A 15506-nucleotide genomic window follows, 5' to 3' on the forward strand; every position below is an offset into this window, starting at 1 on the left:
TAGAAACCCAGAGAAGCCCATAGAAAGGGACTGAGAGGGAACAGTATGGAGAGATCCAGAGACAGAGATGGGTCAAGACATAGAGACAGAGGAAGGAGAGACAGACAGGGATGCAGAGACTGAGCAACAGACTGCAAGATGCCCCAGAGGAGAGGGCAGGGACTAGGAGCAGAACTGGCAGAAAGGATTCCAGAGGCAGAGAGAGGCAGAGCCCAGAGGACACTGCCTAGCAAACCCCTTTCCTGTGAATCAGTGCCTGTGGGTGACCCGTGTCCTTCTAGTTCCTCCACCCAGAGTCCTCGGAAGCAGGATCCCAGCCCTCAAGGACCAAGAAGCAGGTCTCATGTTCTAGTGACCTCAGCCTTGGAAGAGAGGCTGACTATCCCTGCCCCTGTGCCCATTGTTCTGGGCACCCTTGCACTGATCTGGCAGGAATCTGGGGTGCCCAACATGTGTGTGTTGACTCCTGGTACTTTTTCCTCCTTAGATGGATGGATGGGCAAACTGAGGCCCTGGTCAATGGGTCAGGATGGCTGTGAGCTCTTTCGAGTCGGGGCAGCACTGGATAAAGGATGGAGCACTGAGCGGGGAGCCAGGGCCGGGTGTTCTAGCCCTGGCTCTGCCCTCACATCACAGGGAGGGTGGGACGCTCTGGAAGGCCCCTGCAGCCCCCACAATTGTGAGGTCTATGAATCACGTGAGTGTAAGTTTTGGAAGAGACTCGTGTTTGAAAGCTGGGACTTTGATGGTTGCCGATTTCTGTTTCCGTGGAAACGGGGCTCAGAATTGGAGAATGAGCCTGTGAGCTCTGCTCTGGGTGCCCCAGATAGTTGGGGGAGAGGGCGCTCCCATACCTCTTCTCCCAGTGGCCTCAGAGGGTGGCTAGAAAGGAGGTTTGGAACACAGGGCCTCTGGGAACATAGCCGACATTTACTGGGGCACTAACTGGGGCCTGCCTAGGACAGTGTCCAGCGCTAAGGGAGAGAAGCGATGACCCCCAGAGGAATCCTTGCTAACTCCTCAATATCATCCTCAGGATAGACTTACTCTGTCCAAAGCAGAGCCTTTGTTACTCAACACTCGTGGAAGCCGGGTATTGGGCCACACAGAGGTGGACGTGACCTAGTCCTTGCGTTCCCTCAGGATCCATGGGTGACCAAGGTGGGTGTCCATGAAGTCAATGTGGAAGGGTGTAGGAAGCACCCTGAACCCCCTCTCCTGTCACCATGCCACTCCCCCAACCCCCAACCCCCATGCCTCATACTATCCTCTTGCTTGGGATCCCTTCACCACTGCTGCTCTGTCTAGCAGACTCTTATTCAACCTTCAAAGCCCCTGCTCCAGGTTTACTTCCTTGGCAAAGACCCAGCCCCCACTCCTAGACCATGAACATCTTTTTTTTTTTTTTTTTTTTTTTTTTTTTTTTTAAAGACAGAGAGAGAACGAGCACGGAGAAGCAGAGGGAAAGGGGGTGAAAGAATCTGAATTCACACTAGGTGTGGAGACTGACTCGGAGCTTGATCTCATGACTCAGAAATCATGACCTGAGCCAAAATCAGAAGTCAGGTGCTTAACTGACTGAGCCACCGAGGTGCCCCTACCAAGAGTATCCATCCAGAGGGCACAGGCTGGGTCTCCTCATCTCTGCGTTCCCAGAAGCGAGTGAAGGAGACCCTCCAGCTGTGTTGAGCCCCTCCCCTTCCCACCTTCTCAGGGACCTCACTGTAACGTTGTCCTCTGACTTTCCAGTACACTTGGCCTCTCCCTCTCTACTCGCTCCTTCCAGTTAGCATTTACACGGGATCCAGTCTCTCTCGTCTTCAGCCGAAACACAGCAAAGCTCCTTACTCCTGGCACGCTGGCCTCTGATCCCCTTCACAGCCCAGCATCTGGGGAGAATCGTCTGCACCTGCTGTCTCGATCTCCCTTCCCACATTGCCACTGCTGCGATGAGGCTTCTGCCCGGATTGCTCCCCTAAAATGCCCTCACCAGCTATCCAGTTTCTGCAGAGCTCTCTGCTGCTTGATCACTATCTGAGAGTCAACATTTTCTTCCCCAGGCACCCCTTCCACCAGATTTCCTCCTCATGGCTTCTCTGAATAGGCCTCCTCCATCACCTCCATCAGCTCCTCCTCCATCAGACCTGCTGATGCTCCTCAGAGCTCCCTTTCCAGCTTCTCCTTGAGAGTGCTCATCCATTCCCACTGTCTGAGGAAGGCCACCTCCTCCTAGCCACCTTCTGTGACCTACTGGACCAGCATAATACCCCTGCACTCTGCCCACAGAGGCCTGTACCCATCATGGTGACACTTGGCACATTGTACCGTAAGTAATGGTAGACTTGCATGCTTCCACTATCAGGCTGCAAAATCCCAAGGAGCACATCCATCCCCAGTGCTCAGGACAATGGGGAGCAACAGGCTGCAAAGGGAGGCAGGGGCCAGATTACGAAGGACCTTGAACTTTTTTGCAGAGGACCCTGGGCTTCATCTTGTATGAGAAGGTGGGCCACTGAAGAGTTTTGAGCAAAAAGCATGTCACATCTGTGCCTTCAACACATCCCTCTGGCTGGCCAGGAGAGGCCAGAGGGTTGGAAGAGAGTCTGAAGGCAGAGAGATCTGCTGGGGGTTGTGCACTAATCTGGGGCTGGATCACAGTGATGAGAGTGGGGGTGGTAGTGGACAGGATGTGGGAGGCCTACGGGTCACCCAGCTGGCTCTGTCAGTAGAGCATGTGACTCTTGATCTTGGGGTCGTAAGTTCGAGTTCTATGTTGGGTGTAGAGACTACGTAAAAATAAAATCTTTTGGGGGTGCCTTGGTGGCTCAGTGGGTTAAAACCTCTGCCTTCAGTTCAGGTCATGATCCTGGGTCCTGGAATGGAGCCCCACATCAGAATCTCTGCTCAGCAGGGAGCCTGCTTTCCCCTCTCTGTCTGCCTGCCTCTCTGCCTACTTGTGATCTCTGTCTGTCAAATAAATAAATAAAATCTTAAAAAAAATCTTTTTAAAAAAGAAAAGAAAAATGTGGGATGCTTACTAGATCTAGCTGACCAACCCAGGTGCTGTAGAGGGGGCAGTGGGCAAGGAAGAAAAGGAGATAAGACCCACTCTTAGGTCTCTGGCCTGGGTAATCAGCTAGGTGTTGGTGCCCTGCACAGACATGGGGAGCGGGTAGGAATTGAATAGGGAGAAATAATGAGTCCAGTTCATGACACAGGGACTTTGAAACACCTGGGGGACATCCAGGTGGGAATGCCTTTTAACTAAACAGATGGTGGCGGGTTGGGGTCTGGTACTAAGAAAAAAATCTGGGGCAGAGGGTGGATTCAGGAATCATCATGGAGGCTCGGTGTGGTCAATGCCACGGGCATGGCTGAACTCGCCCAAAGCAAAAAGTGAAGGTCAAGGACAGAGCCTGAGAGAAGCTCATTCACGGTAGGTAGCTTGTGTAGCAAATATCCACCTCTTTTTCCATGGGAGGCAGACACCTCCCCACCGTGCCGATGCAGGGGTGGCCATGTGACTGGGGAGCAGGCGGATGCTTGCGTGGATCAGCTTGGCATCTGGTGCTCCGTTCACCCACTCTGAAAACACACGCCAGGCAGCCTCTGCCCTGCAGCCTGGGCCCCAGCAAGGGGGACCCTGGAGCAAACTGGAGCAGAGCCGCCCAGACTGACAGCAGACCTGTAAGTGAGAAATAAATGGCTTTTACAATAAGCCACTGAGATTTGGGGGCTGTTTGTTATGTAACATTGTATCAGCAATAGCTCTTCTAATAGAATTTTAAGAGGAGGCAGGAGGATAAGAACCCTTTCTAGGATCACTGGAAGAACAACCACAGGGGACGGAAGGAAATCAGGAGAGAGTGGGAAGAGAGCCTCGGGAGCGTCCAGACCTCTGGTGCTCTGAGGTTTGGGGGGGGACGTTCGCACCGTCTGCACCACGCCTGTATGTCTTCTTTCCCACAGGTGATGCTTGGGTCACCTTAGCTGCCTTGCTGGGCTTGAATCTGAATTCCAGATGTGGATGACTCCCTAGGCTACATCTTCAAGGCAGACTTCGCTCCGGAGTTCCCGACTATAATCTCCCTATCCCTGGATATCTCCATCTGGACCTCCGATGGGCTTTTCCAATTCCGCATGTCCAAGACCGCCTTCCTCATACTTGCCACCCACAGACCTGCTTCCCCTCCGGGGTCCTCTGACGGGCAGCCCCCTCACCCACGCCAGAAACCTGGGAGTCAGCTTTCACACCCTCATATGCCGTCAGCGACCGAGCCCAGGGAACTCTCTTCCATCGGCTTCCTTCCATCTCACCTGCTGCAGCACCTCTGACCACATCTGCTGCTCTCACCCCCACTACCTTGGGGGCTCCCCCTTCCTCCGGGCCCCCCAGAGTGCTCTTCCTAAAGCACGAAGAGGTCATTCCTGGTGAAAGCCCCTGCCTACAGGACAAAGACTGAACTTCTTAACATGACACCCAGGGCCCTGAATGGCTCAGCTGAGCTGAATAAATCCATGAATGTCACTCATTCTTGTCTGGAACATATTCCACACCTGCCCCCAGCTCCCACTCAAGCCTCAGTTTAGACCGAGCCTGGTCTCAACAGCTTTCTGGATCCTTCCTACCACCTTCCACTCTGTCCCGCCTCTCCCCCACTGGACAAGTTAAATGCCCCTCCTTTTTATGTTCCCCTTTCCAAGCCCCATGATGTCCCATATTGGACCCTTTCTGTGCCCTCCCTCATCACTCTTAGCTCAGTGCCTTTCCTTTCTGGTTTTTATTGTGGTGAAATATACATTACGTAAAACTTGACCATTTTAACCAGTTTTAAGTGCACAGCTAAGTACATTCACACGGCCGTGTGCCCATCACCACCCTCCATCTCCAGAACTTCATTTTCCCAAACCAAAACTCTGAATCCATTTAGCCAGCACCTCGCATTCCCCCTGCCCTGCCCAGCCTGTGGGCAGTTGCAGTTTCTGTATCTGTGAACTTCACTGCTCTAGGTCCGCCATGCGAGTGGACCCAGGCAATATTTGTCCTTTTGTGTCTCCTTATCTCACTTGGGATCACATCCTCAAGGTTCATCTATGTTGTAGCCTGTGTCAGACGTTCCCTCCTTTTTCAGGGCCGAGTAATATTCCATAGTTCCTCAGCTGATGGACAAGTCAGCTGATGGGTTGAGTCTGTGTTGTGGCTGCTGTGAATAATGCCGCTATGATCATTGGTGTACAGATATCTGTTTGAGTCCCTGCTTTCAGTTATCTGGGGTGTGTTCTTAGAGATGGAATTGCTGGATCATACGGCAGCTCCCTGTTTTCCAGCATGGTTGCAGCAGGGTATGTAACCCCCTACACTGCTCGAGGGTTCCCTTTTCTCCACATCCTCCAACACTTGATATTCTTTTCCTTCCTTCCTTCCTTCCTTCCTTCCTTCCTTCCTTCCTTCCTTCCTTTTGCTATACTACCTATTATAAGGAGCGTAAAAGTGATCAGCCCACTTGTGACTCCAACCATTGCTACAGTAACCAGCTTCTTGAAATGTTACCTGACAGCACCTCCCCTCCTGTGCAGAGGTGCTCTAGTTCTCTGTTCTGGGGTTTTCTCTAATGCCATGGCAAGGGGCATCTGCTCCTGTCACAAGGACTAGCTATCAATAACCCCACATAACAGAGCTCCTCCCTGCCGCAGACTTCACTTCCCTATCTGGAACATTCTTCCTTTGTGTAGTTAACTCTCCTGCATCCTTTAGAACTCAAATGTCACCTACACTGGGAAGCCCTCACCTACACTGGGAAGCCCTCCCTGATGACCACTCCCTCCCCCACAGAATCAGACTCTGCTCATAGCATCCTCTCCTTGGCACGGTTTGTCATGACATATTTATTAGTGTGCCTATTGAATTAACGCTTCTTTTGCTTGCTAGGCTGTGAGCTCTGAACAGAAGTAGACTGGGACTGTCTCGTTCACCTGCCATTCTTGCCACCTATTAGGGGGCACAGCCATTATCAGATGCTCAGAAAATCTTTCTTAAATCAATTATTTTATTCAACATTGAGCATATTTTTACTGAATACCTGCTTTAGAGATAAGGATAAAATTCCCATAGAGCTTAAATTCTAATGAGGGGAAAGGTAAGAAAAACAAGTAAACATATACTATGGTAGTTGGTAACGGTTGCTTGGGAGGAAACTAGACCAGGACGAGAGGGGCAGGAGCCAGTCCACACAGGTTCATTAGGGTGGGCTCTGGCCATGTTCAGACCAGGGACCTGGAGGAAGGGAGGCATGCGCTGGGGGAAGGTGCTTAGGCAGAGAAATGGTGGGGATAAGGATGGAGCAGGTGAGGGCACATGGAGATGTGCTGGCCCAAGGCCAGTGTAGCATGCAAGGGGGAGCTGCCAGGGGACACTGTGAAAGGCTTCACGGTGGGTGGCATGGGAATGAACTCATGGCCAAGACATCCTGGAGAGGAGGTTTGGGGGGCACAGCAGAAACCCCGAGGGACCCGAGCATTGTCTTCCCCTCCCTGCCTACCCCCGGCAACACCTTGCCTTGTGTTTTCTTGCATTTTTCAGCGTCCCTGGCTTAGGGCCCAGTGTCCAGCGCTTAGTAGGTGCTTTCTTGATAGAACTAACCCCATTCAAGAAAATGCCTAAAACCATTTTGCTCTAACAAGCTGTCTCAGCACAGGTGTGTGTCCAGAAGAAGACAGTTCAAAACACATTTGATTTTAAACTTCGCTTCCTTCTTCCTTAGCACCTCTCTTTTTGCCGGCTCTGCTGTGCTAATAACATCAGGAGTAATCATCTTTTTCAATTTAGAGAATGTTTCTCCAATTACTCTCTCTGCTGAGCTCCAAACAGCCTTCAAAGCAGTGACTCTCCACTGACCAGAGGCGATCAGGAGCACGGGCTTGGCCAGCACTGATTGACAGCCCAGCAGGCAATTCCCCTGAAGTTCCTGGACCCAAACCCCTGCTTGCCCTGGACAGGGACAATGAGGTCCTCCTTTCCCAGACAGGCTCACAAGGTGAGGTCACCAGCCCGACATCCACCAGACAGGCTTGGACGCTGGATTTTTGTACCCCCCCATCGAGGCTCCTGATCCCTTCAGGAAAACGTCGGGAAACATGAGGGCTGACCACCCCGCTACCCCCAGCAGAGGAGTCCAGGGTTTTGACCAGAGACACTTCCATTCAATTCCAGGACCCACTGTGTCAGGGCAGGAGGGGGATGGGCTGCATTCTCAGTGACCACCAAAATAGCTGCACCCCCCCCCAAAAAAGGGGAGCCCCATCCTTCTAGCAGCTGTGTGAGGAACTCTGAAAAGACCTGCTCACCAGGGAGAGGTAGGGACAGCCTCTGGCATCTTTGGCAAGCAGTTTCACAGCTTGAGCCCACGGGCCTGGAGTCTTTTTCCTTTAACTGCCACCTTCTGGAGGCCTGGCCATTGCCAACCTAATCCCAGAGCCCAGGATTTCTGCCCTCCGGTTTCTGGCAGCTGAGTGGAGGAGTGGCCATTCTAGCCCAAGCTTGGACTTGACCTCTCCTTCTCCTCTTCCACCTCAACTGCCTCTTACTCCTCATTCTGGTCACTCAGTTATTGGAGTCTCCTTTCACCATAGTTGCTGGGCACTGGAGACCTACGGGTGAATGACGACCATTCCCCTAGGCAGGAGGAGCTCACGCTCCCATGAGGGAGATGCACACATGTCCACACCTACACACTGTGGCCTACTGCAGTCTGTTGTGGGTTGTTGAGGGGGGTGTCCCAAGGGCTGCCAGGGGACTCCTGGCCCAGTCAGGGAGCTCAGGGAGGCTTCCCTGGAAGGCTTCCTGGTAGAGGTGGTACCTGCCCAGGCTGGATTTTAGGATTAGGAGGCATCTGTCACAGAAAGAGGTTTTTGGACAGAAGATTTCCCAATAGTATAAGCTTGATGGAGTAAGGATTTTTGTTTGGTTTATTACCCAGTACCTGGAACAATGCCTGGTATAGTAGATGCGCAATAGACAGATACTAAAAGAAAGAAGAAAAGGGAGGGAGGGATAGAGAAAGAGAGGAGGAAAGAATGAATGAGCCTGAGGTGGATATACTAGCAATGACTGGGTGTATTCTGAGGACCAAAAGTACAGTAGTTCCTCGAGGCTGTGGTTTAGGTGGGTGGGGCTGGGAAACGGGCCTTATCTCATCCCATTGTTGCTGGTGTCCCTTTCTTATCTCCACCCTGGGTCCGGAGCTCCTTCGGGGATGAGACCATTTTTTCCTTTCCTGGTTCCCCAACCCCTGGTATATACACTGAGTTGATGTACACACAGGTTCTGAACCTGTGCTTGGTGGTGGAGACACGCAGATGACTCAGACTTCGTTCCCCTCCCTGCCAGCTCTGGCGGAGGAGACAGACAGTAAACAACGGCTACAACAAGAGGCAGAATGACCACAGAGAGCCACTACAGAGGTTCAAACAAAATGAGACCAAGCAGGGGGATGGATGAGTTTTGCTTTGGTAGTGAAAAGCATAAAGGTCTTAGAGGAGAAGATGGCATCGAACAGCATGTTAGCCCTAAGCAATGGTCCAAGGGGGATGTTGGGGTGGGAAGAATTCCCAGTAAAGACAGCAGGCCCAAAGATGTGGTCGCCCAAAGATGCGAAGGTGGAGCCGGGGGATTCAGTGGGGAAAGGGAGGCTGGGGTTTGGGATGCTGTTTGTTTTTAGGGGTTTGGACTGGATCCTCTTGGATCACCATGTGCACACTTGGTTGGGGCTGCTGAGTGGTCCCATTTCCCAGGAGCCTGTCAACTGCCTTCTCTCCAGCAGGCTGGGGGCTCCCTGCTTCCTCTGTCTGAGTCCTTTCTTTTAGCCTCACCAGGAACCTACTGACACAGAGCCTCATTCTGGGTCAGGCCCTAGCAAAGGGCAGACCACAAAGACAGAGTGCCCGGCACAGGTTCCCTCCTCTCCTCTTGCCACATGTGCTCCCAAAGAAGGTGCCAGTCCTTTTTTCGGTGGGGGTGTGGGGGTGTGGGAAGAAAACTGCAGAAGGGAAATCAGCATCACAGAACATCAGATTCTCAAGAGATATTAAAGATCTTCTAACCCTCCTTTCTCATTTAACAGATGAGGAAAGTGATGTCCAGACAGGCTTGTGCTGCAGGCCTGGTGCTAATAGGGCATAACCAACTTGGTAGATAGACACTGCCATAGTCCAGCCAGAGAAGGGCAGTGTTTTCCTTTAGGCAGGACCTGACCGATACTCATGATCCTCATAATCTGTGGGCCTTGCAGACCCAAGATGAGTCAGGCTTCTTGTGAGTCAGTCTGTTGACAAGCCATCCTTGGCCATTCCTAGCCCATCAAAAATAGAAGTCCAGGGGAAGGGGATGAACAGGCCAATTTAATTAGTGTGGGCTCTAAGGTACCTTAAGGTAGCCCTATTAAATTAAACCGCCTAGGGGAAAAAATAACTGTAATTATTTCCTTCAACTCCCTCCAATCTCCATGCTTCCCTCATTCACAAAACAACCTTTAAACTAGGGGCTTCCATACAGACAACCATAGACTAGGGTTCGTTATTTCCCCTTTTCGGTACCCTTCCCAGGCGATCTCCAGGTCCCCCCAGAGAACAGAGTGCGTCCAGAGGCATCCGTAGGGCCTGGCTGTATTCTAATTTAGGGAGGCTGTTACACTGAGTAGAACATTATTCCAAAAATGCACCGAGTCTCCTTCCTGAACCAATGCAGATCGGTTTGCTGCGGGGCATTTCTTTTAAAAGCCCCTTTTCTCTTTTCAACAGATCAAAATAAGCAAACTTTAATGGTAGGGAATTATTCCTTATTTTGTTGAAATTTAGTTTTGAGTTTTCCTACTTGAAACGTGTTTTCCCCAGGACACTGACCTATCCTTTAATTGTTTGGTGCGAGGCATGTTAGGGGGAGGGGCGTTACTTGTTTATTGGAACAGCGCAGTTAAAAAAAAAAAAATCAACCTAGGCTAACAGTTTCAAGGCTCCCCTAAAGATGTATCCAAACAGGCAGCCAATCAGAGCTTACACAGCTTTTTCTGCTTGACTCTTTTAAAGAGACAGTGCCGACAGTGTTTTATCACATTTAAAGAGAACCGCGCTCTGAAAGCAGTCTGAAAATGGGGGAGGCTTCCCCTATTTCGCTGGTTTCTGGTGTAAGAAGGGAGTCATCGTGTCTACTTGGGGTTCTCAGCGTGGACAGAGAGGAGTCCGCGGCAAATAGCTGGGTCACTCTGCCAGCACCCCCCCCCATTTCCCATTGTACACCTGGGTCACTGACAATGGAAGCTTCCCCTCCCCCCAAGCCTGACTCTCATGCCCCCCCCCACTCCCGAATTTAGCTCCATTTATTTGAAGTTTGCAGATTTCTGTGGCGCGCATTTCCACGTTGCAGGGCACCCAGGTGACGCCCCGGTACCCGGGAACGGCACAGTCTCCTGCGGAGAAGCCAAAGGGCTAACTTGCGAGGGTTGCCAGACCTTAGAAATTTGGGAGCAATCACTCTCCCTTCTCTTAGCACAATTCCCCCCCCCGCCCCCCAGACTCCCCAAAGCACGCCGAGGACCTCTATCGCGCGGCTCCACTTTGGGGCTTTCCAAAGTATTTTAATGATGTAGTAAAGGAGCAGCCGCGCGCCTCGGCGCCGGCTCGGGCAGCCCAGCTCGCAGCGTGGAGCCCGGGGCCCGACACTCGGAAGGCGGACAGGGCAGGAGGGAGGGCCGGGGGCGGGGCGGCTGGGGAGCCGACTGGAGTCTGAGGAGGGGGTCGGGGTCGGAGCCCAGTGGGGAGGGCCGGTGAGGGGGAGGGGGAGATAAGGGCTGGGCCGGCGCGGGCCGGGCTAGGGGGGTGTTGGAAAAGAGGCCAGGGGCAGATAAGGGAGAGGGACGTGGCGGGAGGGAGCCGGTGGCGCTCCGCTTAGGGGTCCGCGCCCCCTCCCCTCCGACGCTGCCGCAGCGCCCCCCGCCCCCCTATGGTCCCCGCCGCGGAGAGCCCCGGGCAAACCCCCTCGTCGCCGGGGCCAGGAGACGAGAGCTCCCCCGGCCCGATTCGAGTCCCCTCCCCACAGCCACAGAAAAGAGAGGCGCGCGCCCCCGGGCACCCCCGGCTCAGCCGCAGAAGCAGGGGCAGCGGCTCGGTGGAGGCGGCCGCAGCGGGGACTGCCGCGGCCGGGCGCTGACAGGGCGTCCCTCCCGGGCCGCCGGGCCCGCCCCCGCGCGCCGATTGGCCGAAGCCGCCATCAATCGCAGGACGTTGACGCCCGCCTCGCTTCCTCGCCCGGGTAGCCACGTTCGGTTGAGCTCCAAGTAGACCAGCGGCAGCGGCGGCGGCAGCGGTGCCGGAGGCGCAGAGGGCGGCGCAGGCGGAGCCGGGCGGGCGGGCGCACGAGCGAGCCAGCGGGCGGCCGGGCCGGCGGGCGAGCGGCGGCGGCAGCGGCACCCCAGGCCGAGCCGGCGCGGGAGGAGTTCCAGGGCGATGGGGCCGCGGCCGGGGCTGACGCTTTGACAGCTGGAAAGAGCGCGGAGCCAGCGCCTGGGGGGGAGGGAGGGGAGCGCGGCGAGGAGAGCGCGAGCGGGCGAGCGAGCGAGGCCGGGGAGGGGGCCGGGAGCGAGGGGGCAGCTCGGGAGCAAGCCGGAGCGGTAGCGGCAGCGGCGGCGGCGGCGGCGGCGAGGCTCGGTGCCCTCTTCTCCGCAAACCATGTTTGCCAAAGGCAAAGGCTCGGCGGTGCCCTCGGACGGGCAGGCTCGGGAAAAGTAAGCCCTATTTTCCAAGTGGCGGCCGCGCCGTCGCCGGGCTGCGGGAGGGCGGTGGGAGGCAGGTGGGCGGGCGGGGGCTGCTGCGCCCCGGGCCCGGCGCCGCCTGCCTGGCCCCTTCCCCGAGGCCGCGGCGGGCGGCGTGGGAGAGCCCATTGTTGGGAGGCGGCGGAGGCCGGGGCGTCGGGGGGCGCCGCCGGCGGAGGGGGCACCTGGTGGCCGCGGGGCGTGCCGGGCGCGGGGGCCCCGCGGACAGGGGTGGGCGAGGTCCCGAGCGCGAGCCTGGGCGCCCGCAGCGGCGGCCGCACTTTGCCCCGCGGGCGCGGGCAGGGGGCGCGTGGCTCCCGCAGCCCCGAAGGCTCCTTTTGTCCGCCCGCGGCGTGAGGAGTGCGTGCCGGGGGCTTTGTTCGGCGGGGAGCGCTCTCCCTTGCTTGCCCCTCGGCCTCGCCTCCCGCCCCGCGCTCTCCGGGGCGCCGCGCTGGGCAGGGACGGCGGCGCCGGCTTGGCCCTGGGCTTGGGGGACAGTTGCTTGGGGGGGAGCTGATGAGGGTGGCGCTTTGCTGCCCTCTCCAGAGCGCGCTGAGCACCCCGGAGTCCAGGACTGAGTCTCCCCGGACCCTCAGAGCTGGAGAGAGGGTGGCAATGAGTGGGTCGGGAAAAGGAGGGAGGCTCTGGGGTCGGGAGGCTTACAGAGTTTGAGAGACCTAGGCGGATTTGGCCCCGACGCCAGTTGGAAGTTCAAGTTTGGGGGGCTGCTCTCTAGCTCTCACGGCTCGAGGCAGTGCGTCCCCTGGTACCCGCCCCAAGACCGGGCCGAGCTAGCTGCTCACCTCTGGTTGGGGCCACAATGGGACAGCGCAGATAGGGCTGGAAGCCGGCTGGCAAGGTCCAGAAGCGAGCGCCCCGTATGATCTGACGCCTTCCCTCTTTTTCTGTGCCCCTTGCCCACTTTCCAGGTTAGCTTTATACGTCTACGAATATTTACTGCACGTAGGAGCACAGAAATCTGCACAGACCTTCTTGTCGGAGGTGAGTGGAACTCCCCCCACCAACCCCCATCATCCAATTTCTTGACACCCCCTCTTCCCCACTATTCTTAGAGCCTTTGTTTTCAGGAACAGCCACTGTGGCCACCATTTTGAATTTTTATCACCTTTTGGCATTTATTGTTAGTTGGTCTTCACAGCCTTTTGGCTCCGGGAAGCCCCCAGCCCACCCTTCCTCTCTGCTCCTCTTAAGCGGTCTCTGCTCTCTGCTTTCCAGATTCGATGGGAAAAAAACATCACGTTGGGAGAACCGCCTGGGTTTTTGCACTCGTGGTGGTGGTAAGTTTGTGTGATAGTTTTGCGTGTGTGTTTGTTTTGTTCTGAGACCTGGGTCTGGGTGAACAAAGACAGGCAGCCTGGAGCAGAAGCCCACGCCTTAGCTTTTGGGCTTGGCACAGACCAGGGCGCCTCTGGACATTCAGACTAGGGCTGGTGAAGGAGGAAAAGGACAGCAGAGGCTGGTTCCTGAAGTTTTTGCTTCTCTTTCCCCTCCTATTGAGAAGCTCCTAAATCATGCCTAGTGTTTATATAGAAACTCCTTTACTTTCCTATCTCTCTCCGGGGCACCAGGCGGGGTCTTGAAAAAACCTTGAAGGATTTTTGTCAATTCTACATGCTGCTTTAATTAGAGGGAGTGGGGGTGGGGTAGGGTGGGAAGGATACCAGGTCTGTTTTACAGCTGGCCTGTCCCTTCCTTTTTCTTCTGTGAGCTCCAAACCTTTAGAGAGCAGCTCTACTGGGTCCTTTCGCAGGCACCCTGAGAAAAAAAGCAAGAAGGGGCTGCCACTTCCTTTAAAGATACTGATTGAGGCTGACTGGACTTTCCTCTCCTCTGTGGGCCCTCCCCCCAACCCCCAGCATCCCTAAAACCACAAAGTTTCATTTTACCAAGAACCTTAACTGGTTGGTGTTGACCTCACAGAGTGCTGATAGTCGGTAGTTGGTAGTTGGTGGCTTTCCCTTATTTGTGACCCTTTCCCTCCTTTATCTGGGTCCTGCTGGGGTGGGACCTCTGTCGGTCCACGTCTCTCCTTGTAGGTTTGCGTAAGAACAGGGGCTGAGGGTCAGCAGGAATGAGTCGCTATGAGTATAAGACCTGGCTGTTTCCCCGGGACCGATTGGTGGAGTCTCTGGCGTCCTTTTGAAAAGGACAAGAAAGCAGAATGGCTTTTGATATTTTGGTGGAGTTCAGAAGGATTGGAGTGCCACGTCTTGGGATCTTAGCTGTGCGTTTTTACCTGACCACCAGTTCAGGTTACTGTTCCGAGTCTCTTTGAAATACGGGGGGCAGGGGGGCGGGGGGATGAAGTGTCTGTTCTAACTTGCACAGAGAAAATGCGTTTTTAATTATTTCTGCCAAACTTGGAACTGCGGTGCTGTGGCTTGAGGATTCTACCTGTAGGAGTGGGTGATAGGTTTTCTGGGGTGGTTTGGGAGAGCAGTATGTGAGCGGGGTGGGTGCGTCTGACCATCACGGATTTTTGCAGAACCTCGGGTTTAGGAGTAAAAGTTACTGAGAAGGGGGCCAGGGAGTTTGTAGTGTTGAAATCTTTAGTGTGTGCTGTTAATCCAATGTGTGCTACTTCAGGGGACAGAAAGGAATGTTTTTGAGCCTCTATCTGCAGCTACTAGGAGCCTCCTGTTTTCTCGTTCTGTCTGATTTTCTTGTTGTGTCCATAAGCGGCACCCCCCAGCCCCTGCCCCAATCTTCTCCAGCCTTGTCTCAGGCCCAGGAACGGGGAGAGTCTGTTGTGCTGGACCTGAGCAGTGGTGGCTCTGAGCGGCTCTGTCTGTGGTCTTGGTAGAAGTTGCTTCCCTGCCATTCGACACTGAGCAAATGACAGCTGAGACTCTCCAGGTGGGAGGAAGCCTAGGCGCTGATTCGGAGTTGATCAGGCCCCGGAATTTGGACACCTTGAGCGAGATGGCTTGTTTGATGATCTGCTGAGTCGGTTGTTGCTGTTGGGGACAGGAGCTCTAGATTGGGAGTCAGACTTATGCCCAGGTGCCCGTTTCCTTTGAGTGGTTCCCAGCCCTGGGCCTTGGGCTTCTGACCTGAAGAGGCTTTCTAGGGCCCCGTATTAATACCAGTGACTACCGCATGTTTGTGTAAGCTTTTACTGGTTGACAGATGACTTGTGGGTCTGTTCTCATGTAATACAAAGTGTTAGAGTGACTATACCAAATCTTGGAGGCCCGGATGAGGCAGAGATATCTAGCCCTGCCCCTTGCCCCCTACCCCCACCGCCCTTTGCTGGATTGGTGGACAGGTGCCTCTCTGAGGAGGGCTATTTCAACATGAAAGGACAAGATACTGGGTTGTGGACAGCCTCTCCTTTGGCTAATTGATATGCATTCTTTAGGGGTGTGGGGGGGATGGTTCTTGCATAAGAATTCCTTGGGGGAGGGCCTGGATGGGACTGAGGGGTGAGATGGATGGGGTGGGGGTGTGGGCTCTGGGCTCTGGGATTAAGAACCTGTAGGTTTCCTTTATTGCTAGTCACCCAGATTGCTCCGCCTATGAATCATAGTCCTGACTTTGACAGTTTAACCTTTTTGTGAAATGTAGCCATTTTGGTTGGGGGGATGGTGGTGAAAGGAGCACAGATGAAGGAGGCCCAGATTCTTACCCAGATTCCTACCTGTCCTATCTGAATGGGTTGTACTAATCCATCCAAGCTTTAGT

At 54.6% G+C, this 15506-nt stretch overlaps 1 protein-coding gene and 1 pseudogene across 3 annotated transcripts in view; both read left to right on the forward strand.

Annotated features, from left to right (window-relative positions):
- Positions 1–4644, forward strand: part of LOC116568127 — a 29434-nt pseudogene extending 24790 nt beyond the window's left edge.
- A 6682-nt stretch (positions 4645–11326) lies between these two features.
- The window catches only part of SSBP3 (single stranded DNA binding protein 3), a 161195-nt gene continuing 157015 nt past the window's right edge, over positions 11327–15506 (forward strand). Inside the window, exons 1-3 of one of the 3 annotated variants that reach the window (XM_032303680.1) lie at positions 11327–11774; positions 12731–12803; positions 13038–13099. In XM_032303680.1, the coding sequence (XP_032159571.1) occupies positions 11719–11774; positions 12731–12803; positions 13038–13099 (191 nt within the window). In that variant the 5' untranslated portion in view covers positions 11327–11718. The remainder of the gene's footprint in view (positions 11775–12730; positions 12804–13037; positions 13100–15506) is intronic. The other 2 variants (XM_032303684.1, XM_032303682.1) reach the window with 2 other exon arrangements.

This window comes from Mustela erminea, chromosome 10 (assembly GCF_009829155.1).
Source record: "Mustela erminea isolate mMusErm1 chromosome 10, mMusErm1.Pri, whole genome shotgun sequence".
Lineage (NCBI taxonomy): Eukaryota > Metazoa > Chordata > Mammalia > Carnivora > Mustelidae > Mustela > Mustela erminea.